Below are 25425 nucleotides of genomic sequence, written 5' to 3' on the forward strand. Positions count from 1 at the left end.
TTGTTAAAGGATTAGGAGGTGCTTATATTTTCTCTTCCGTAGATTGTGAATTGGGCCTATCATTGAGTTCTCTGAAAAGAGTTACTCCATCGTGACCATTTGGTTTCATGTGACAAGGAGGCAAAAGGATACCTTGTTCCTTCATTATACGGTGAATCAACTCCCATGTTGGGATTTTTGCACATGGGTGTTATTTAACATGGTTATTGGAGAGCGCTATTATCAATATACATATCTTCCACTTCTGTCTATCCTATAGTGTGTTTTTGGATGCACACTTATGTATACTGTTTAGCTGCACTTCTGTATTTATTGCGCACTGCATTTTGAAAATTGTTCCCAGGCTGAATTTGTATGGCAGAAAGCATTTTATACAGTCGGCTGTGCCCTTTCCCAGGTAGGCTTCCCGCACAGCAACAATGCTGCAGTGTGTAGAGGAGGTTCGGCTGGGAGCAATCTTAGCACAAGACTTATAGGCCCTACACACTGGCCGATTTTCTGAAAGATATGAACGATCTCGTTCATAAATGAACGAGAACTCGTTCATATCTTTCAGTGTGGAGACTCCAGCGATGAACAATGCGCGTCCCCGCGCTCGTTCATCGCTGGTCTCCCGTCGGCTGTGCATGCAGGCCAATATGGACGATATCGTCCATATTTGCCTGCACTTCAATGCAGCCGCGTGACGGGGGGAGTGAAGAAACTTCACTCCCCCCGTCACTGCCCCCCCGCCGCCGGGTCGCTCGTTGGCCGTCGGGCACCTCAGCGGCGCATCGTGATATGTGTAGGGCCCTTTACACTTTGACTGACTCAGTGGGAAGCAGGTTACTGTAGCTGAATAAATGCTCTCTCCTAGGTGACTAGGGTCAGCTTAAAACTCTTTATTGTGCATGACGGATGAGGCTTGTCCCCTGCATATATATCAAAACTGCAGAGAATGAACCCCACTCATCATCTGCAGTGAAGTCAGAAAAGGAAATAGGTGGGAGGGACCATACCTTATCCCACCAGTTATCTGTATGGGTCGGTAGCCAGAACGGAAGCTGCGCAAAACTGACGTAGACACACAAAGCACACATTTCAAGTACGGAAAAGACATACACATGCAGTTCAAAGCAGAGTAGACTTTTCCATTAGTATGCCTATTTAAATGCTTTTGAAAGTACAATAGAATTAGCATTAGTTTTTCTAAAATTCTGAGCTTAAAGTGAGCCTGTCACACACAGTGGCGATAGCCATTCTGTAACGCAGAGCTAACAGTCATGAGACTGTATAATTGTGTCAGACAGGGCCTAAGTGTTGTCCTCCATTTCTAGAAAATTAACAGACTTCACACTGTTCCTACCCACAAAGTGTACACGCACCCGGCTTTGTGCTGGTAGTCCATTATAAATATTCCAGTTGTTTGTATATTGTCAAATGTGCAGTTTTGTTTTGGGTTTCTTTTCATTCGATAATGTAGCCTTGAAGGCCGATCATTCCAAATATGATTTCCTGCTAGCACTGTACATAACCACCACTATCATCATGAAAAAGGGTGGCATCCATAAAACAATGTAAACTGAGAGGTCAACAACTGTTTACCTCCTCCTTCTCTTTGTGGCTTTAGTACATACAACTCTGGATTTGCAAGTGCAATTTTCATGGTCTGATCTCCTTCTACACCCTGGATAAAATAAAACAAAATAATACAGGATAAGAACAAATTTCAGTCATACATATATTATAAAAAGGCCCTGTGTACTGCATGTAAGAGGAGTGTGCATCCTACCCCCACATCCCATCCCTTAAAAGTCCATTAACTAGAGCCACTAGTAGCCATTATATTTGGCCATGGCGCGACTTGCTGCAACATGTAATGCATCAGGAAAAAAAAATGGGGGAGGGGGTGAAAAAGTGGTCACTAAAGTTACCAAAAAGGGTCTGGTTTATCCAGGAGGGGGAGGTGGGCACAGTGAGTATGTATGTCTCAGATGTATACATTTTAGGTAAAGAAAGACAACTTTCAACTCTGTATGAGGCCCCTAAGGTTCCAATAGCAATAGGATTAGAAACAATTGTCCACTCTTGTACAGCCCTTCCTTCTTAGTCAACCATGCTCCCATGAATCCCAATTGCGGAAAGGAAAGATTTGGTGGTGGTGAAGGGTGGGTACTTTACACCTGGATCCTGAAGCAGTCAGCACACAGTGATTCATGGTAAAAATGTCTAAAACAGACTCATACATTTTTTTTACAATCACCATTAACAAACACAGTCCCATATCTTGACAGAACTAAATATGTTTAACTTTGTATTTATTTTTGCTGCTCAAACGTTCAGTCCAATCTTACGTACAATATCTAAGGAGTACAAGCCTGCGAAAGTCTCTCGGATTCGGACAACAGCCTCTGGTTGGTCTGGCAGGAATTTTTCCAGAATAAGTGGGCGACTCAGCTCCTGTTGGACTTTCTTGGTACCCGCCAGTTGGGTTGCTATGTCTGGACATTTCACTGCTGTGGATCTCTCCATCATAAGACGTGCTTCCCAACCCTAAACTCATCAAATAACTCCATTAGCACCAATGTCTTCTTTCAGCTGTATGGAACATCTACGACTATTTACCATACGGTTACATTTTTATTAATAGCATAAGCAATGCAAACATTGTATCTATATTTCAGAACGTGCACATACATTTATACAAAAGCATCTATAGCAAAAGGAGACAAAAAAGTAAAAAAGTAAAAAAAAAAAAAAAAGGATAGGAAGATAATAAGTTGGCAATAAGTGTGCTACACAAGTGACACAGCGAGACAAAGGATAGGGACTGAAATATACACGAGGGATATTGCTAAAATGAACTAATGATTGTTTTATATCAATTGGAATATTGCATCTACAGAAATTCCGCAGATACAGATGGCATCTGCAGCAACCAGCATGTTCAGATTAAAATTTGTTTTAAACATTTTGTCTTAAAAGTGGCTTGCAGGCCTTCCATGCTGTAAATAAGGAGTCAGAACGTTTGGCCAGTGCTATTACCACATATGGGATGAAAGACTCACCTGATGTTCCTGCTTTATCTACCGAGTGCTTTGCTGAGGAGGCATGCCCCATAACCTACACATATGGTGCTGGTGATTGTGATGTGCCTTTTTTTCTCTTGAAACCTGTGAGTGCCTTGTGAAGGGTGCATCCCCGTAAAATTGCTATATACCTATACGGGGTGTTTAATATGTAATACGCGTTACAAAATCTAAACACTGGGAATAGTTTACAGTAACTGTATTACACAAGGAATTTTTGTGTTTTCTTTATTTTATGTATATGTACATCTCCAATCATTGATAATGAAGAGGAAAAAACCCTTCAAAGAACTCAAGAGGGAAGTGTTGTTAATGTTTATTCAAAGTGCCATTGTAGGCAACTGATTATCTTTTCTATCTACTACTACTACATACGCTTGCCATGTAACATTGCTTTATATGTCATGAGGATTGTATTCTTTATCCTGATGATGAGGCAATAAAGTGGCTTTGAAACGTTGATTGAATTTACAGCAGCGTGTCCTGCCTTTCATTTATCTGAGGAACCACCGTCTGGTATGAGAAACATACATACATACATACATACATACATACATACATACATACATACATACATACATACATACATACATACATACAGCAGGCAGGTTCGGCTCTCCCATTAAGATCAAAAAGCGCTGGGTGCCCTCACATGGAATGAATACATACAGCGGGTTGGTGCGGCACTCCAAGCGACTGTCACAAATAGGCAAAAGGGTCCTCGGTATGGACAACGTTTCAAAGCAATTTAATATAGCTTTTTCATCAGGTCATCAACCTGATGACCTGATGAAAAATAAGATTTTACTTACCGATAAATCTATTTCTCGGAGTCCGTAGTGGATGCTGGGGTTCCTGAAAGGACCATGGGGAATAGCGGCTCCGCAGGAGACAGGGCACAAAAAGTAAAGCTTTTTCCGATCAGGTGGTGTGCACTGGCTCCTCCCCCTATGACCCTCCTCCAGACTCCAGTTAGGTACTGTGCCCGGACGAGCGTACACAATAAGGGAGGATTTTGAATCCCGGGTAAGACTCATACCAGCCACACCAATCACACCGTACAACTTGTGATCTAAACCCAGTTAACAGTATGATAACAGCGGAGCCTCTGAAAGATGGCTTCCTTCAACAATAACCCGAAGTAGTTAACAATAACTATGTACAATTTATGCAGATAATCCGCACTTGGGATGGGCGCCCAGCATCCACTACGGACTCCGAGAAATAGATTTATCGGTAAGTAAATTCTTATTTTCTCTCTCGTCCTAGTGGATGCTGGGGTTCCTGAAAGGACCATGGGGATTATACCAAAGCTCCCAAACGGGCGGGAGAGTGCGGATGACTCTGCAGCACCGAATGAGAGAACTCCAGGTCCTCCTTAGCCAGAGTATCAAATTTGTAAAATTTTACAAACGTGTTCTCCCCTGACCACGTAGCTGCTCGGCAAAGTTGTAATGCCGAGACCCCTCGGGCAGCCGCCCAAGATGAGCCCACCTTCCTTGTGGAGTGGGCCTTTACAGATTTAGGCTGTGGCAGGCCTGCCACAGAATGTGCAAGTTGGATTGTGCTACAGATCCAACGAGCAATCGTCTGCTTAGACGCAGGAGCACCCATCTTGTTGGGTGCATACAATATAAACAACGAGTCAGATTTTCTGACTCCAGCTGTCCTTGCAATATATATTTTTAATGCTCTGACAACGTCCAGTAACTTGGAGTCCTCCAAGTCACTTGTAGCCGCAGGCACTACAATAGGCTGGTTCAGATGAAATGCTGACACCACCTTAGGGAGAAAATGCGGACGAGTCCGCAGTTCTGCCCTGTCCGAATGGAAAATCAGATATGGGCTTTTGTAAGATAAAGCTGCCAATTCTGACACTCTCCTGGCAGAAGCCAGGGCTAGAAGCATGGTCACTTTCCATGTGAGATATTTCAAATCCACCTTTTTTTAGTGGTTCAAACCAATGAGATTTTAGGAAGTCCAAAACCACATTGAGATCCCACGGTGCCACTGGAGGCACCACAGGAGGCTGTATATGCAGCACTCCCTTAACAAAGGTCTGGACTTCAGGGACTGAAGCCAATTCTTTTTGAAAGAAAATCGACAGGGCCGAAATTTGAACCTTAATAGATCCCAATTTGAGACCCATTGACAATCCTGATTGCAGGAAATGTAGGAATCGACCCAGTTGAAATTCCTCCGTCTGAGCACTCCGATCTTCGCACCACGCAACATATTTTCGCCAAATTCGGTGATAATGTTGCACGGTTACTTCCTTCCTTGCTTTAATCAAAGTAGGAATGACTTCTTCCGGCATGCCTTTTTCCTTTAGGATCCGGCGTTCAACCGCCATGCCGTCAAACGCAGCCGCGGTAAGTCTTGAAACAGACAGGGACCCTGCTGAAGCAAGTCCCTCCTTAGAGGTAGAGGCCACGGATCTTCCGTGATCATCTCTTGAAGTTCCGGGTACCAAGTCCTTCTTGGCCAATCCGGAACCACTAGTATCGTTCTTACGCCTCTTTGCCGTATAATTCTCAATACTTTTGGTATGAGAGGCAGAGGAGGAAACGCATACACCGACTGGTACACCCAAGGCGTTACCAGCGCGTCCACAGCTATTGCCTGCGGATCTCTTGACCTGGCGCAATACCTGTCCAGTTTTTTGTTGAGGCGAGACGCCATCATGTCCACCATTGGTCTTTCCCAACGGGTTACCAGCATGTGGAAGACTTCTGGATGAAGTCCCCACTCTCCCGGGTGAAGATCGTGTCTGCTGAGGAAGTCTGCTTCCCAGTTGTCCACTCCCGGGATGAACACTGCTGACAGTGCTATCACATGATTCTCTGCCCAGCGAAGAATCCTTGCAGCTTCTGCCATTGCACTCCTGCTTCTTGTGCCGCCCTGTCTGTTCACATGGGCGACTGCCGTGATGTTGTCCGACTGGATCAACACCGGTTTTCCCTGAAGCAGAGGTTCTGCCTGGCTTAGAGCATTGTATATTGCTCTTAGTTCCAGAATGTTTATGTGAAGAGACGTTTCCAGGCTCGTCCATACTCCCTGGAAGTTTCTTCCTTGTGTGACTGCTCCCCAGCCTCTCAGGCTGGCGTCCGTGGTCACCAGGATCCAATCCTGTATGCCGAATCTGCGGCCCTCCAATAGATGAGCACTCTGCAACCACCACAGAAGAGACACCCTTGTCCTTGGAGACAGGGTTATCCGCAGGTGCATCTGAAGATGCGACCCTGACCATTTGTCCAACAGATCCCTTTGGAAAATTCTTGCGTGGAATCTGCCGAATGGAATCGCTTCGTAAGAAGCCACCATTTTTCCCAGGACTCTTGTGCATTGATGTACCGACACCTTTCCTGGTTTTAGGAGGTTCCTGACAAGCTCGGATAACTCCTTGGCTTTTTCCTCCGGGAGAAAAACCTTTTTCTGAACCGTGTCCAGAATCATCCCTAGGAACAGCAGACGAGTTGTCGGCATTAACTGGGATTTTGGAATATTCAGAATCCACCCGTGCTGTTTTAGCACTTCTTGAGACAGTGCTAATCCCATCTCTAGCTGTTCTCTGGACCTCGCCCTTATTAGGAGATCGTCCAAGTATGGGATAATTAATACGCCTTTTCTTCGAAGAAGAATCATCATCTCGGCCATTACCTTTGTAAAGATCCGAGGTGCCGTGGACAATCCGAACGGCAGCGTCTGAAACTGATAGTGACAGTTTTGTACAACGAACCTGAGGTACCCCTGGTGTGAGGGGTAAATTGGAACGTGGAGATACGCATCCTTGATGTCCAAGGATACCATAAAGTCCCCCTCTTCCAGGTTCGCTATCACTGCTCTGAGTGACTCCATTTTGAACTTGAACTTCTTTATGTACAGGTTCAAGGACTTCAGATTTAGAATAGGCCTTACCGAGCCATCCGGCTTCGGTACCACAAAAAGAGTGGAATAATACCCCTTCCCTTGTTGCAGAAGAGGTACCTTGACTATCACCTGCTGAGAGTACAGCTTGTGAATGGCTTCCAACACCGTCTCCCTTTCGGAGGGGGACGTTGGTAAAGCAGACTTCAGGAAACGGCGAGGTGGATCTGTCTCTAATTCCAACCTGTATCCCTGAGATATTATCTGCAGGATCCAGGGATCTACTTGCGAGTGAGCCCACTGCGCGCTGTAATTTTTGAGACGACCCCCCACCGTCCCAGAGTCCGCTTGAGAAGCCCCAGCGTCATGCTGAGGCTTTTGTAGAAGCTGGGGAGGGCTTCTGATCCTGGGAAGGAGCTGCGTGTTGCTGTCTCTTCCCTCGACCTTTGCCTCGTGGCAGATATGAATAGCCCTTTGCTCTCTTATTTTTAAAGGAACGAAAGGGCTGCGGTTGAAAAGTCGGTGCCTTTTTCTGCTGGGGAGTGACTTGAGGTAGAAAGGTGGATTTCCCGGCTGTAGCCGTGGCCACCAAATCTGATAGACCGACTCCAAATAACTCCTCCCCTTTATACGGCAAAACTTCCATATGCCGTTTTGAATCCGCATCGCCTGTCCACTGTCGCGTCCATAAAGCTCTTCTGGCCGAAATGGACATAGCACTTACCCGTGATGCCAGTGTGCATATATCCCTCTGTGCATCACGCATATAAAGAAATGCATCCTTTATTTGTTCTAACGACAGTAAAATATTGTCCCTGTCCAGGGTATCAATATTTTCAATCAGGGACTCTGACCAAACTACCCCCGCACTGCCCATCCAGGCAGTCGCTACAGCTGGTCGTAGTATAACACCTGCATGTGTGTATATACTTTTTTGGATATTTTCCATCCTCCTATCTGATGGATCTTTAAGTGCGGCCGTCTCAGGAGAGGGTAACGCCACTTGTTTAGATAAGCGTGTTAGCGCCTTGTCCACCCTAGGAGGTGTTTCCCAGCGCTCCCTAACCTCTGGCGGGAAAGGGTATAATGCCAATAATTTCTTTGAAATTATCAGCTTTTTATCAGGGGCAACCCACGCTTCATTACACACGTCATTTAGTTCTTCTGATTCAGGAAAAACTATAGGTAGTTTTTTCATACCCCACATAATACCCTGTTTAGTGGTACCTGTAGTATCAGCTAAATGTAACGCCTCCTTCATTGCCAAAATCATATAACGTGTGGCCCTACTGGAAAATACGGTTGATTCGTCACCGTCACCACTGGAGTCATCGCCTGTGTCTGGGTCTGTGTCGACCGACTGAGGCAAAGGGCGTTTCACAGCCCCTGACGGTGTTTGAGTCGCCTGGACAGGCACTAATTGATTGTCCGGCCGTCTCATGTCGTCAAAGGACTGCTTTAGCGTGTTGACACTATCCCGTAGTTCCATAAATAAAGGCATCCATTCTGGTGTCGACTCCCTAGGGGGTGACATCCTCATATTTGGCAATTGCTCCGCCTCCACACCAATATCGTCCTCATACATGTCGACACACACGTACCGACACACAGCAGACACACAGGGAATGCTCCTAATGAAGACAGGACCCACTAGCCCTTTGGGGAGACAGAGGGAGAGTTTGCCAGCACACACCAAAAGCGCTATATATATATCAGGGATAGCCTTATAATAAGTGCTCCCTTATAGCTGCTTTGTTATATCAAAATATCGCCATAAATGTGCCCCCCCCTCTCTGTTTTACCCTGTTTCTGTAGTGCAGTGCAGGGGAGAGACTTGGGAGCCGTCCTGACCAGCGGAGCTGTGAGAGGAAATGGCGCCGTGTGCTGAGGATAGGCCCCGCCCCTTTTCCGGCGGGCTCGTCTCCCGCTATTTAGAAAAATTAGGCAGGGGTTAAATATCTCCATATAGCCTCTAGGGCTATATGTGAGGTATTTTTAGCCTTTATAGGTACTCATTTGCCTCCCAGGGCGCCCCCCTCCCAGCGCCCTGCACCCTCAGTGACTGCCGTGTGAAGTGTGCTGAGAGGAAAATGGCGCACAGCTGCAGTGCTGTGCGCTACCTTTAGAAGACTGCAGGAGTCTTCAGCCGCCGATTCTGGACCTCTTCTGACTTCAGCATCTGCAAGGGGGCCGGCGGCGCGGCTCCGGTGACCATCCAGGCTGTACCTGTGATCGTCCCTCTGGAGCTTGATGTCCAGTAGCCAAGAAGCCAATCCATCCTGCACGCAGGTGAGTTGACTCCTTCTCCCCTCAGTCCCTCGCTGCAGTGATCCTGTTGCCAGCAGGAATCACTGTAAAATAAAAAACCTAGCTAAACTTTTTCTAAGCAGCTCTTTAGGAGAGCCACCTAGATTGCACCCTTCTCGGCCGGGCACAAAAATCTAACTGGAGTCTGGAGGAGGGTCATAGGGGGAGGAGCCAGTGCACACCACCTGATCGGAAAAAGCTTTACTTTTTGTGCCCTGTCTCCTGCGGAGCCGCTATTCCCCATGGTCCTTTCAGGAACCCCAGCATCCACTAGGACGAGAGAGAAAAGCTATATTAAATTGCTTTGAAACGTTGTCCATACCGAGGACCCTTTTGCCTATTTGTGACAGTCGCTTGGAGTGCCGCACCAACCCGCTGTATATGTGTGTGTGTATATATATATATATATATATCTATCTCTCTATATCTCTCTATATCTCTCTATATCTCTCTATATCTCTCTATATCTCTCTATATCTCTCTATATCTCTCTATATCTCTCTATATCTCTCTATATCTCTATATATCTCTATATATATATATATATATATATATATATATATATATATCTCTATATATATATATATATATATCTATATATATCTATATCTATATATATCTATACACACACACACACACACACACACACACACACACACACACACACACGTGTGTTACAGTGGGCACTCATAAAAAAACATATGGCCGGGGTGCCCTCCTTAAAGGTATAGCATGCAGGTGGTTTGTGATGGTAAGAGACAACGCTCTGCTCCCATAAAACAAACACAGGCGGCACTCCACGGACTTCAAAGAATGGTGATGTTTATAAATGTGAAAACAGGATGAGAGTCCGACGTTTCAACACCACGCAGGGTGTTTTTTTCAAAGTGTTTTGCTTCACCATGTGTCCTTGAAAAAAAACACCCTGCGTGGTGTTGAAACGTCGTACTCTCATGAAGTCTGTGGAGTGCCGCCTGTGTTTGTTTTATGGGAGCAGAGCGTTGTCTTTTACCATCACAAGCCACCTGCATGATTATATATATATATATATATATATATATATATATATATATATATATATACACACACATACACAATCGCTGCTGGTGCGGCACTCTGCTCAAGAAGAAATTCCAGTAGACTGGCGTGTATAACAACGTTTCAGTGCTCCTTTTTATTGCACTATCATCAGGTTAAAAGAAAAATAACAATTACATACCTTTTATATGATCAACACCCATGTGAGACGCCGGTTCGGAAAACCCGCCCAGGGTCCCGTTCCGGAAACAGTAACGTGTGACGTCAGCGCGTTTGCGCTCACAAACCATCACCATGACAACACATAAACAAAAAATGAACGGACCTGCATCAGAAAGGAGTTTCATATTACTTTAGAAAAATGCTGCGAATATACATTCATATATAAAATAGAAATAACTTTACATCAGAAAAAATATTTTTTATGACTCTAAATACAATTATATGCTCAAAAACAAATTATAAATAAAGACTGACTAGTTGAAACAAGCGAAGCTTATGTATTCATTAAGGCCGCGAGGTGATAATACATCCAGCCGATGTATCCACTGTGTCTCTCTCTGAAGTAATAATCTATTGCGGTCACCTCCTCTAATGGGTTTCTGTACAAAATCAATCATTCTATATCTCAGACTTGAAATACTGTATCTGAGATCTGAAAAGTGACGGGCCACAGGGTGTTCGGATTTTTTGTCAGATAATAAAGTAGCTCTAATGGATGAGCGATGCATTGACATGCGATCTTTAAATCTACATTGCGTTTTGCCTATATATGATAAGCCGCAAGGACAAATAATTTGGTAAATTACGTAGGTTGAATTGCATGTAAGGTGATGTTTAATATAAAACTTTTTACCGGTGTGAGGATGGAAAAATATATCTCCAGCAATCAAAAAAGAACATGTGGTACAACCACATTTAAAACATCCATTTTTCTTTTTAGATAAAAAATGTGAAGTGGATTCTACAGAATAATTACCGATGTCAGATTTTACAAGTATGTCTCTTAAGTTGCGGCCCCTACTATAACAGGGCATTAAATGGACATTTTGAAAAGGCAGATTCTTATCAGTCTCTAAAATGTTCCAATGCTTTTTAACTGCTTTATTAACTTTAATTGACTGAGTGTTAAATTGATTCACCATTGGGATTATTTTGGATGTAGAAGGATTACTTTGTTTACATAACAGGGCTTCCCTATTGAGCATATAATTGTATTCAGAGTCATAAAAAATATTTTTTCTGATGTAAAGTTATTTCTATTTTATATATGAATGTATATTCGCAGCATTTTTCTAAAGTAATATGAAACTCCTTTCTGATGCAGGTCCGTTCATTTTTTGTTTATGTGTTGTCATGGTGATGGTTTGTGAGCGCAAACGCGCTGACGTCACACGTTACTGTTTCCGGAACGGGACCCTGGGCGGGTTTTCCGAACCGGCGTCTCACATGGGTGTTGATCATATAAAAGGTATGTAATTGTTATTTTTCTTTTAACCTGATGATAGTGCAATAAAAAGGAGCACTGAAACGTTGTTATACACGCCAGTCTACTGGAATTTCTTCTTGAGCAGAGTGCCGCACCAGCAGCGATTGTATGTATATACGGAGGTATATGTGAGGGCACCAGCTGTTTATTATGCTCATCGGAGTGCCGGTCTGAACATTGTGTATGTATATATATATATATATATATATTTATTTATTTAAATTTGACTGTGGATCATAGGGTCGACCACACTTAGGTCGGCATGGTGTGTATATGTATGTATGTATATATATATATAAATAAATAAATAAACATAAACAACTTGCGGGTCCGGCTCTCCCAATGATAGATACAATAGCGCTGGGTGCCTCCACAGATACAACCAACAACGGGTGCGGCACTCCATGCGACTAAATGATCAGAACACTTACAGTTGAAGTAGTGACAACGTTTCAATGCAGTTTAATTGTGCATTTTCATCAGGTCATTGCCCTGATGAAAATGCACAATTAAACTGCATTGAAACGTTGTCACTACTTCAACTGTAAGTGTTCTGATCATTTCGTCGCATGGAGTGCCGCATCCGTTGGTTATATATAATATATATATATATATATATATATACATACATATACACACACACACATATATATATATATATATATATATGTATATATATACACACACACACACACACACACACACACACATATATATATATATACACACACATATATACATATACACACACACACATTTATACATATACATATACACTGCACACCTAAACCTTTTATTTAAGCAGCAATTATATTCATTACAGATGTTTTGCTTTGTGGGTAGAAATAATGTAAATGGGATGCCAGTGGGCAGTGCTCAGGGGTGTTTTAAGAGAGGAGGAGGCCTGTGTGCAGCCTCCTCCATCCAAGCCTGAGTAGTAGCAGTAGGGGCTAAGACTCATGCATGCACAGATATCCGGGAAAATGGCGCGGCAGCCATTTCACCGGCAGTTTCTCTTGTGCACATGCACAAAACACCAGGAAAAAAAGGCCACCGCACCATCTTCCCTGTGACGATTTTTGCGCTTGCTGCTGCAGTCGGGAAACTCCGGAGAGGTGAGTATTAAAGAAATGGGTGCAGCGTGTGCGCTGTGGGGCCCCGTGGTACTGCTCTAGAACATCTCCTACATCTCATTCTTTTACCTGACTGGATGAGTTTCTTAGGCCATCATGAGGCAATAGGCACATTTTAAACATATACATTCAATCACCGAATCCTCCATGAACATACATATTTATTAGAGGGTAATACAAACCTGTTCATTGTAATCTTGAGGCATGTACCCAGTCCTGAAGTATGCTACTGCAACCTCATATCCATCCCTAAACAAACCACATCATGTAAGCATTGAAGAAATGTAAAGTGCAAATTGTGCAAGCACTGAAACATCAGACTATAAATACTAACACATATAGATGTTTTCTTTCATCCAAGGAGCCCCTCTCTTTGACATCTGTAAGACGCCTCCTGATCACTTTGATATTTCTACAAGACAAAAAACACAACACTCACACATACAAAAGGAGGCTATCAGAAATATTTATAATGTATCTTGTATTGCTGAAACATTAAAACATAGGACACATGTGTTTACTATGGGCTTTTAAATGTTAAAACAAAAACACCAGAATCTTGGATAGAGATAAAGTACCAACCAATCAGCTTGTAGCTGTCAATTTACAGGCCGTGTTTGAAAAATGACAAGTGGTCATTTGTAGGTACTTTCTCTCTCTTGAAGCTTTGATAAATGGCCGTTCCCCCTATCAGTAGATCCGATATCGGGAAGGACATCGCACAGAACAGACTGTCACATAACCTGTATTGTATGAATGTAGTACTGTATGTCTTCTAATTGAATGATGAGACTAGCAGCTGACATGGGAAGTAAACCTGAGATGGGCCAGAGACACCTAACTGGGAGCATGCCAAGCAAAGCTTTCATTACAAGAAGCCTTGTACAACCCACCATACACCTGTTTCTCCTGCCAACCAGGTAAGGGATTGGTGGATATGTATCAGTGTGCATAAAAAACTCCTCACTCTGAATCAATCTGACAAGCCACGCCCTGTCATACAGCCCACATCTCATCAAATGGACTCATTGGCTGTTTCTATACACAAATACTTTAGCGAGACAGAAGATTTGGTTTTGGCTTACTGAATTGGCTGGTTTATTGCGTCTATAGTTCAAACATCTTTCTAGATGTCTAGGTCTTTTCCCTCAATAGCCCTTATCCAACTGGATCATTTCTCTATTGCATATGTAGGGACTATGTAAAGCAAATATTTATCTACACCAAGTACGGAAGCCATTATCAGGGCCACAGTGTACCAAGGTGTACTGTAATTACTATAGGCTAAGATAATCAAGATGGATCGTTATAGTTCTTACATGATTACAAAGGAAACAGGAGAGTAAACCAGCTAAAGCATTACCTGTTCCACAGCTCATTCTCAATGTAACGGTGATCAAAAATATTCCTCTGGACATTTTCAACCAGGAACATGACAACAGCTCTGAGGAGAAAAAGAACTATGTGACATGGTATTGTTGTTCCCCCTATAGGTCATAGAAACATAGAAACATAGAATTTGACGGCAGATAAGAACCACTTGGCCCATCTAGTCTGCCCCTTTTTTATTTTATCCTTTAGGCAATCTCAACCCTTTTTTAACCTTGATTCTTTGTAAGGATATTCATATGCCTGTCCCAAGCATGTTTAAATTGCCCTACAGTCTTAGCCTCTACCACCTCTGATGGGAGGCTATTCCACTTATCCACTACCCTTTCTGTGAAGTAATTTTTCCTTAAATTTCCCCTGAACCTCCCCCCCTCCAGTCTCAATGTATGCCCTCGAGTTCTAATACTTCTTTTCCTTTGAAGAATGTTTCCCTCCTGAACTTTGTTAAGACCCTTTATATATTTGAAAGTTTCTATCATGTCTCCCCTTTCCCTTCTCTCCTCCAAACTATACATGTTAAGATCTTTTAGCCTTTCCGGGTAAGTTTTGTGATGTAGGCCATGCACCATTTTAGTTGCCCTTCTTTGTACACTCTCTAATGTATTTATATCCTTCTGGAGATAGGGTCTCCAGAACTGGACACAGTATTCCAGATGGGGCCTTACCAATGACCTATACAGTGGCATTATCACTTCTTTTTTCCTGCTACTGATTCCTCTCCCAATGCAACCAAGCATCTGACTTGCCTTTCTCATTGCTTTGTTGCATTGGTTTCCTGCACATATCAGGTCACATATCACTATAACATGTTAACTTTCCACACGCTGATTTGATAGGCAGTACAGGTCCTGCAACTCTTGTATGGCAAAATCTTTCCCTACGTCAGTTGATTAAGCTCAAAAGCTCTGTAACACAACACAGTAATGCAAAAACTCGTCATCTCTGATCCATCCAGTTATGGAGATTGAGAAATCTGTGGTGTGACTGCCAGACAAATATATTTTTTTCATTAGTGTGTAATCAGTGATGCACATTTCTGAATATAGGAGCATGATGATGCTAATAGTGAGCAAGTGGTGGTACTTTAAAGGCAGATACATATGAAATGCTGTTACGTTCAATAATATGCAATTTGCAAAAAATGATTATATATATATATATATATATATATATATATATATATATATATATATATAGTCGAAAAGATTAGGTGGCACTCACAGACTTGTAATCAACGTGAAAACTCCGCCAGGAGATTTATTGTGCAAAACAAGTAACGTTTCGGGGACGTGTCCCCTTCCTCAGACAACCAAAACATAACACGTGCATTGTATAAATAGTGTATCATGACCCCACTTACCCCCTTCATCATGACTCCCAGCTGCGTGGACCACGGCTTGCCTCGGCGTCTCCCGACCTGCACTTCCGGTTTCGGCGTCACCGCCCAGCCGGAAGTGACGCAAGCGGGCTTCGCCGGTCACCATGGAGACGCACCGGGAGCCCTAGCAATACAAAAAACAAAACAAAACACGAATACTTGATTGCGGTGAGAAACGGACACATAATAAAACAGCGCTCAATCGGAGCTAGAGTGTCAGAAAAGTAAATAACAGGTAAAATCACTTCTTAAAACACAAACATTTAAAAACGAGAATGGTGTTAAAAAAGTGTTGATAACATTAAAAGGTGACAAATAAAGCAGGTGCTGCAAAATCTTAACTCCGGTACTCTTTTCTTCTAAAATATCTACCTGGGTGGCAAGGAGCTAGAATGGCTCCTAGTCTACAGGGCAGTGTGCAAATGTTATAATGTATGGTCCTAAGTAGGGTTACCCCACAAAAATGGAATCTATCACTAGATGGCCCTACTCCTTCACCACAGTGATTCTTGGGTCGGTATCCTTATTACCCCAAAGTTACCCCAAAATTGATTGCCACATGCTTTAGACTCACAACGATATGGATTAATTCATAGAAAATTAATTAGTCCAAGGGACTCATTTAGCCCTTTGGGGGCTAAGCAATCCAGGCGGAAAATCCACCTGGATTCCAACTGCAGGAATTTCTTTCCTCTATCACCACCTCTTAGAGAAGCTGGAACATGATCGATGGCCCTATATCTCAGACTCGCCAGTGGGTGGTGCTTTATGGCAAAGTGTCTTGCCACCGGTTGGTCGCTAGTCCCAGAAGCCAGGGCTGCCCGTATGGCTGACCTGTGTTGAGTTAGTCTGACTTTTACTTGGCACTCCGTTTTGCCCACATAATAGAGTCCACATGGGCACACTATTATGTAAATGACAAAACGGGACGTGCAAGTGAGTGGCCACCCGATCTTCAGTCTCTGGCCGGTGTGTGGATGGGGAAAAGATTCTCCCACTAAGAAAAATGAACACGTCGTGCACCCCAGGCATTTAAAGCATCCATTTTTCTTGCTCAAAAAATGCCTGGGTGCATTCTTGGCGTCAAAACCTGTAATATCGGTCTTGACCACCAAGTCTTTCAGATTTTTGCCCCTGGAAAAACTTGCCAACAGTTTACTCTTTTGAAAGCATTTTAGCTCTGGGTCCGTAGTAACCATCCGCCACATGTTCCTAACTTGTTTAACCAAGGTCGGGCTGTTGGCATTGTACTCCGTTACCCATGGAATGGTTTCTCTGGGCAGGGTTTTATTACGCTGTTTGGCCTGTTTTTGAAAATTGGTCAATGCCCTGTCTCGTGCTTTCTTAAGCTCAGTTCTAGCATAACCTCGCTCACTAAATTTAGTTATCATCTCCTCAAGCTGCATCTCACGTATGTTAGGATCTGTATTATTTCTGCAGACTCTGAGGAGTTGTGAGTAGGGTAAACTGCGGATCATCGCTTTGGGATGGGAGCTTTCGGCTTGGAGCACTGTATTCCGATCCGTGGGTTTTTTGTACAGGGATGTCACAACCTTTCCCTCGACAAGCTGAATCCGGACATCAAGATAACAGACATCTGTCTTACTTGATGTCCAAGTTAATTTGATGGGACTATTCGTGTCATTATGTTTCAAAATAATGTCGATGAGTTTTTGTATATCATCATTCCACCAGACCAGGAGGTCATCGATGTAGCGGAAATACAGGGAGATTTTACTTGAGATGTTAGTGTCTATGAAAAAAAGGTCCCGTTCCACCTCCCACATGAAACTATTAGCAAATGCTGGGGCCACCGGTGACCCCATCGAGCAGCCCTGGAGTTGCCTATAAAACTTCCCATTGAACAAAAAGAAATTATGTGTCAATGTGAAAGTCAGTAATTCAATAAATAGATCAATATCAGGACCCGAGTAGAGGCTATTGCCCATGATCAGCCGTCTAACTGCCTCCAGCCCCTCCTCGTGAGGGATACATGTATAGAGGCTGGTCACGTCCAATGTGACCATGCTTGTTTCACTGGGAACCTGTCCCAAGCCTGCTAGTCTCTCTAACAACATATTCGTGTCCTTCAGATACGTAAAAGTGGCCTGTACACAAGGCTGCAAGAACGTGTCTAAGTACACCGCCACTGGTTCGCACAGAGACCCCCGGGCCGAGATGATAGGTCTCCCTGGTGGCCTCTGTGCGTCCTTGTGGACTTTCGGCAAAGTGTAAAATATTGGCACAACCGGGCATTTAGTAGTTAATTTGTCACAAATTACCTGTGTTATTAACCCCTCTTCCACCGCTCTTTTAAGAATAGTATCAAGCTTTTGTTTAAAAACCGGTGTGGGGTCACGGTCAAGTTGACAATATGTTTTGCTGTCACTAAGCAGCCTATCACATTCTGCCACATATAGTGTTGTGTCCTGAATGACGACTGAGCCCCCCTTATCGGCGGCCCTGATCACAATGTCAGTCCTCTGTTGCAGATTTTTCAATGCTTGCCGTTCATCTCTGGGTAGATTGTGTTTCATTGTTGGTGCTACAGTTCCCGTGATGCCATCCATTAGTCTGTGGAAGGTTTTCAAGGTCGCATTATTTGACTGTGGGTCAAATCTGGAGCGACTGCCCAGTTTGGAGATACGGCTAGGTAGTGTCGGTTCAGGATTTGCCGTCGGGTGTTTAAAGAAATGTTCCTTAATCTTTAAAGAACGTGCCAATTTGAATGATTCCACCTTCCAGTTGAATGGATTCATGTAGTTGGTAGGGATAAATGTGAGTCCTTTGCTGAGCAGTCTTTGTTCAGGGTCTTGAAGGGTGTATGAGGACAGATTAAAAATTAAGTGGCTTTGTTCTTGGGTGGTCTTCCCACTCTGCCTCCTCGTTTGGCCTCCCCGTCTTGTTTTGGTCTTCCCCGGGAGGAGGCCACTGCCCGGGTGTTGGCCCCTAAAGGGGTCACGGGTTTTCTAGCTTCATAACCTGTTGCTCCCCCTTCATCGTTATCACTGGCAGAGGTACTTGAGAAACGTACCCGTTGTGGTCGTCTCAGATTACCAGCTCCTCGGCCCCGTCCTCGGGTTTGGGTACTCTGCCCCAGCCAGGTGTATACTCGATGCTGGGCATAATCAGTAACAACCTTTTTGTGTTTCTCTTTCTTATATTTGACCAGGTTGTTTTTATATTCGTCAAGTTGGGCCTTTAATTTAGAGACCCAATCAATGGACTTGTCAGCAGTCATGGTGGTCAGATGTTCGGTTTCGAATGCGCTGATTTTTTCAGTTGTTACTTTTAGCTCCCTCGTGGACTCCTCTATGACCAGTAACATGAGGTCCATGGAGCATTTGTTGAGAATTGAAATCCAGCGCTTGCAGAAGGTGGTATTGTACCGGCCAATGGTTGGAATATTATGGACCCTGAAGCCACGGGGTATGTGTTTTGCCCTGTAGTAGTCGGACAAGGTGCGGCTATGGTAGAGGAAATCCAACTCTCTTTTCTTTAATTTAAACAGTTCACGATAGACCTCAGTACTAGATTCCGTATAATCATCAGACAGTGCCCTGTCTTTGTGTAGAATCTTCTCAGCATCTATGTCCGAGAAGCTGAGCGTCTCGTAATTGTCACACTCTAATAAGAATGACGTGAAATCACCCTCACCTTCCGATGTCGCCATTCTGAGTTCTTAAGCCGGTCCCGGTGCTGCACCTGATTGTGAATGTGCTTCTCACCAACGTGTCGACACCGTGCAAGTCGGTGTTTAAAGTGGATAAAAACAAAGTGAACTTCCGAGGGAGGAGGTCTTGTTGGAGGGTGCCATGGGCTGGTTCAACGAGCTTATCTACCGCAGCAGGGCGTGAAACCAAATATTTTCAAAAAGCTTGCCCCGTCACTCCTCTAAAATAACTGGCTGTGGTGCCCTTCCTTGTGGACCAGTAGGCCCACCGGTATGCAGTCGAAAAGATTAGGTGGCACTCACAGACTTGTAATCAACGTGAAAACTCCGCCAGGAGATTTATTGTGCAAAACAAGTAACGTTTCGGGGACGTGTCCCCTTCCTCAGACAACCAAAACATAACACGTGCATTGTATAAATAGTGTATCATGACCCCACTTACCCCCTTCATCATGACTCCCAGCTGCGTGGACCACGGCTTGCCTCGGCGTCTCCCGACCCGCACTTCCGGTTTCGGCGTCACCGCCCAGCCGGAAGTGACGCAAGCGGGCTTCGCCGGTCACCATGGAGACGCACCGGGAGCCCTAGCAATACAAAAAACAAAACAAAACACGAATACTTGATTGCGGTGAGAAACTGACACATAATGAAACAGCGCTCAATCGGAGCTAGAGTGTCAGAAAAGTAAATAACAGGTAAAATCACTTCTTAAAACACAAACATTTAAAAACGAGAATGGTGTTAAAAAAGTGTTGATAACATTAAAAGGTGACAAATAAAGCAGGTGCTGCAAAATCTTAACTCCGGTACTCTTTTCTTCTAAAATATCTACCTGGGTGGCAAGGAGCTAGAATGGCTCCTAGTCTACAGGGCAGTGTGCAAATGTTATAATGTATGGACCGCAATCAAGTATTCGTGTTTTGTTTTGTTTTTTGTATTGCTAGGGCTCCCGGTGCGTCTCCATGGTGACCGGCGAAGCCCGCTTGCGTCACTTCCGGCTGGGCGGTGACGCCGAAACCGGAAGTGCGGGTCGGGAGACGCCGAGGCAAGCCGTGGTCCACGCAGCTGGGAGTCATGATGAAGGGGGTAAGTGGGGTCATGATACACTATTTATACAATGCACGTGTTATGTTTTGGTTGTCTGAGGAAGGGGACAGGTCCCCGAAACGTTACTTGTTTTGCACAATAAATCTCCTGGCGGAGTTTTCACGTTGATTACAAGTCTGTGAGTGCCACCTAATCTTTTCGACTGCATACCGGTGGGCCTACTGGTCCACAAGGAAGGGCACCACAGCCAGTTATTTTAGAGGAGTGACGGGGCAAGCTTTTTGAAAATATTTGGTTTCACGCCCTGCTGCGGTAGATAAGCTCGTTGAACCAGCCCATGGCACCCTCCAACAAGACCTCCTCCCTCGGAAGTTCACTTTGTTTTTATCCACTTTAAACACCGACTTGCACGGTGTCGACACGTTGGTGAGAAGCACATTCACAATCAGGTGCAGCACCGGGACCGGCTTAAGAACTCAGAATGGCGACATCGGAAGGTGAGGGTGATTTCACGTCATTCTTATTAGAGTGTGACAATTACGAGACGCTCAGCTTCTCGGACATAGATGCTGAGTAGATTCTACACAAAGACAGGGCACTGTCTGATGATTATACGGAATCTAGTACTGAGGTCTATCGTGAACTGTTTAAATTAAAGAAAAGAGAGTTGGATTTCCTCTACCATAGCCGCACCTTGTCCGACTACTACAGGGCAAAACACATACCCCGTGGCTTCAGGGTCCATAATATTCCAACCATTGGCCGGTACAATACCACCTTCTGCAAGCGCTGGATTTCAATTCTCAACAAATGCTCCATGGACCTCATGTTACTGGTCATAGAGGAGTCCACGAGGGAGCTAAAAGTAACAACTGAAAAAATCAGCGCATTCGAAACCGAACATCTGACCACCATGACTGCTGACAAGTCCATTGATTGGGTCTCTAAATTAAAGGCCCAACTTGACGAATATAAAAACAACCTGGTCAAATATAAGAAAGAGAAACACAAAAAGGTTGTTACTGATTATGCCCAGCATCGAGTATACACCTGGCTGGGGCAGAGTACCCAAACCCGAGGACGGGGCCGAGGAGCTGGTAATCTGAGACGACCACAACGGGTACGTTTCTCAAGTACCTCTGCCAGTGATAACGATGAAGGGGGAGCAACAGGTTATGAAGCTAGAAAACCCGTGACCCCTTTAGGGGCCAACACCCGGGCAGTGGCCTCCTCCCGGGGAAGACCAAAACAAGACGGGGAGGCCAAACGAGGAGGCAGAGTGGGAAGACCACCCAAGAACAAAGCCACTTAATTTTTAATCTGTCCTCATACACCCTTCAAGACCCTGAACAAAGACTGCTCAGCAAAGGACTCACATTTATCCCTACCAACTACATGAATCCATTCAACTGGAAGGTGGAATCATTCAAATTGGCACGTTCTTTAAAGATTAAGGAACATTTCTTTAAACACCCGACGGCAAATCCTGAACCGACACTACCTAGCCGTATCTCCAAACTGGGCAGTCGCTCCAGATTTGACCCACAGTCAAATAATGCGACCTTGAAAACCTTCCACAGACTAATGGATGGCATCACGGGAACTGTAGCACCAACAGTGAAACACAATCTACCCAGAGATGAACGGCAAGCATTGAAAAATCTGCAACAGAGGACTGACATTGTGATCAGGGCCGCCGATAAGGGGGGCTCAGTCGTCATTCAGGACACAACACTATATGTGGCAGAATGTGATAGGCTGCTTAGTGACAGCAAAACATATTGTCAACTTGACCGTGACCCCACACCGGTTTTTAAACAAAAGCTTGATACTATTCTTAAAAGAGCGGTGGAAGAGGGGTTAATAACACAGGTAATTTGTGACAAATTAACTACTAAATGCCCGGTTGTGCCAATATTTTACACTTTGCCGAAAGTCCACAAGGACGCACAGAGGCCACCAGGGAGACCTATCATCTCGGCCCGGGGGTCTCTGTGCGAACCAGTGGCGGTGTACTTAGACACGTTCTTGCAGCCTTGTGTACAGGCCACTTTTACGTATCTGAAGGACACGAATATGTTGTTAGAGAGACTAGCAGGCTTGGGACAGGTTCCCAGTGAAACAAGCATGGTCACATTGGACGTGACCAGCCTCTATACATGTATCCCTCACGAGGAGGGGCTGGAGGCAGTTAGACGGCTGATCATGGGCAATAGCCTCTACTCGGGTCCTGATATTGATCTATTTATTGAATTACTGACTTTCACATTGACACATAATTTCTTTTTGTTCAATGGGAAGTTTTATAGGCAACTCCAGGGCTGCTCGATGGGGTCACCGGTGGCCCCAGCATTTGCTAATAGTTTCATGTGGGAGGTGGAACGGGACCTTTTTTTCATAGACACTAACATCTCAAGTAAAATCTCCCTGTATTTCCGCTACATCAATGACCTCCTGGTCTGGTGGAATGATGATATACAAAAACTCATCGACATTATTTTGAAACATAATGACACGAATAGTCCCATCAAATTAACTTGGACATCAAGTAAGACAGATGTCTGTCATCTTGATGTCCGGATTCAGCTTGTCGAGGGAAAGGTTGTGACATCCCTGTACAAAAAACCCACGGATCGGAATACAGTGCTCCGAGCCGAAAGCTCCCATCCCAAAGCGATGATCCGCAGTTTACCCTACTCACAACTCCTCAGAGTCTGCAGAAATAATACAGATCCTAACATACGTGAGATGCAGCTTGAGGAGATGATAACTAAATTTAGTGAGCGAGGTTATGCTAGAACTGAGCTTAAGAAAGCACGAGACAGGGCATTGACCAATTTTCAAAAACAGGCCAAACAGCGTAATAAAACCCTGCCCAGAGAAACCATTCCATGGGTAACGGAGTACAATGCCAACAGCCCGACCTTGGTTAAACAAGTTAGGAACATGTGGCGGATGGTTACTACGGACCCAGAGCTAAAATGCTTTCAAAAGAGTAAACTGTTGGCAAGTTTTTCCAGGGGCAAAAATCTGAAAGACTTGGTGGTCAAGACCGATATTACAGGTTTTGACGCCAAGAATGCACCCAGGCATTTTTTGAGCAAGAAAAATGGATGCTTTAAATGCCTGGGGTGCACGACGTGTTCATTTTTCTTAGTGGGAGAATCTTTTCCCCATCCACACACCGGCCAGAGACTGAAGATCGGGTGGCCACTCACTTGCACGTCCCGTTTTGTCATTTACATAATAGTGTGCCCATGTGGACTCTATTATGTGGGCAAAACGGAGTGCCAAGTAAAAGTCAGACTAACTCAACACAGGTCAGCCATACGGGCAGCCCTGGCTTCTGGGACTAGCGACCAACCGGTGGCAAGACACTTTGCCATAAAGCACCACCCACTGGCGAGTCTGAGATATAGGGCCATCGATCATGTTCCAGCTTCTCTAAGAGGTGGTGATAGAGGAAAGAAATTGCTGCAGTTGGAATCCAGGTGGATTTTCCGCCTGGATTGCTTAGCCCCCAAAGGGCTAAATGAGTCCCTTGGACTAATTAATTTTCTATGAATTAATCCATATCGTTGTGAGTCTAAAGCATGTGGCAATCAATTTTGGGGTAACTTTGGGGTAATAAGGATACCGACCCAAGAATCACTGTGGTGAAGGAGTAGGGCCATCTAGTGATAGATTCCATTTTTGTGGGGTAACCCTACTTAGGACCATACATTATAACATTTGCACACTGCCCTGTAGACTAGGAGCCATTCTAGCTCCTTGCCACCCAGGTAGATATTTTTGAAGAAAAGAGTACCGGAGTTAAGATTTTGCAGCACCTGCTTTATTTGTCACCTTTTAATGTTATCAACACTTTTTTAACACCATTCTCGTTTTTAAATGTTTGTGTTTTAAGAAGTGATTTTACCTGTTATTTACTTTTCTGACACTCTAGCTCCGATTGAGCGCTGTTTTATTATGTGTCAGTTTCTCACCGCAATCAAGTATTCGTGTTTTGTTTTGTTTTTTGTATTGCTAGGGCTCCCGGTGCGTCTCCATGGTGACCGGCGAAGCCCGCTTGCGTCACTTCCGGCTGGGCGGTGACGCCGAAACCGGAAGTGCGGGTCGGGAGACGCCGAGGCAAGCCGTGGTCCACGCAGCTGGGAGTCATGATGAAGGGGGTAAGTGGGGTCATGATACACTATTTATACAATGCACGTGTTATGTTTTGGTTGTCTGAGGAAGGGGACACGTCCCCGAAACGTTACTTGTTTTGCACAATAAATCTCCTGGCGGAGTTTTCACGTTGATTACAAGTCTGTGAGTGCCACCTAATCTTTTCGACTGCATACCGGTGGGCCTACTGGTCCACAAGGAAGGGCACCACAGCCAGTTATTTTAGAGGAGTGACGGGGCAAGCTTTTTGAATATATATATATATATATATATATATATATTTCTCTAACGTCCTAAGTGGATGCTGGGGACTCCGTAAGGACCATGGGGAATAGCGGCTCCGCAGGAGACTGGGCACATCTAAAGAAAGCTTTAGGACTATCTGGTGTGCACTGGCTCCTCCCCCCATGACCCTCCTCCAAGCCTCAGTTAGATCTCTGTGCCCGAACGAGAAGGGTGCACACTAGGGGCTCTCCTGAGCTTCTTAGTGAAAGTTTTAGTTTAGGTTTTTTATTTTCAGTGAGACCTGCTGGCAACAGGCTCACTGCATCGAGGGACTAAGGGGAGAAGAAGCGAACTCACCTGCGTGCAGAGTGGATTGGGCTTCTTAGGCTACTGGACATTAGCTCCAGAGGGACGATCACAGGCCCAGCTTGGATGGGTCCCAGAGCCGCGCCGCCGGCCCCCTTACAGAGCCAGAAGGCAGAAGAGGTCCGGAAAATCGGCGGCAGAAGACGTCCTGTCTTCAACAAGGTAGCGCACAGCACTGCAGCTGTGCGCCATTGCTCTCAGCACACTTCACACTCCGGTCACTGAGGGTGCAGGGCGCTGGGGGGGGGGGGCGCCCTGAGACGCAATATAAAACACCT

The 25425-nt window shown here is 44.6% G+C and overlaps 1 protein-coding gene across 3 annotated transcripts in view; it reads right to left on the minus strand.

Moving 5' to 3' along the window:
• The window catches only part of GSS (glutathione synthetase), a 103391-nt gene that overhangs the window by 17062 nt on the left and 60904 nt on the right, over positions 1 to 25425 (minus strand). For all 3 annotated transcript variants that reach the window (XM_063960141.1, XM_063960139.1, XM_063960140.1), the window contains exons 7-11: positions 14266 to 14346; positions 13237 to 13314; positions 13085 to 13151; positions 2338 to 2532; positions 1585 to 1666 (exon numbers count right to left, since the gene is read on the minus strand). In XM_063960141.1, coding sequence (XP_063816211.1) covers positions 1585 to 1666; positions 2338 to 2532; positions 13085 to 13151; positions 13237 to 13314; positions 14266 to 14346 — 503 coding nt within the window. The remainder of the gene's footprint in view (positions 1 to 1584; positions 1667 to 2337; positions 2533 to 13084; positions 13152 to 13236; positions 13315 to 14265; positions 14347 to 25425) is intronic.

Source organism: Pseudophryne corroboree, chromosome 3 (genome assembly GCF_028390025.1).
Source record: "Pseudophryne corroboree isolate aPseCor3 chromosome 3, aPseCor3.hap2, whole genome shotgun sequence".
Taxonomy (NCBI): Eukaryota; Metazoa; Chordata; class Amphibia; order Anura; family Myobatrachidae; genus Pseudophryne; species Pseudophryne corroboree.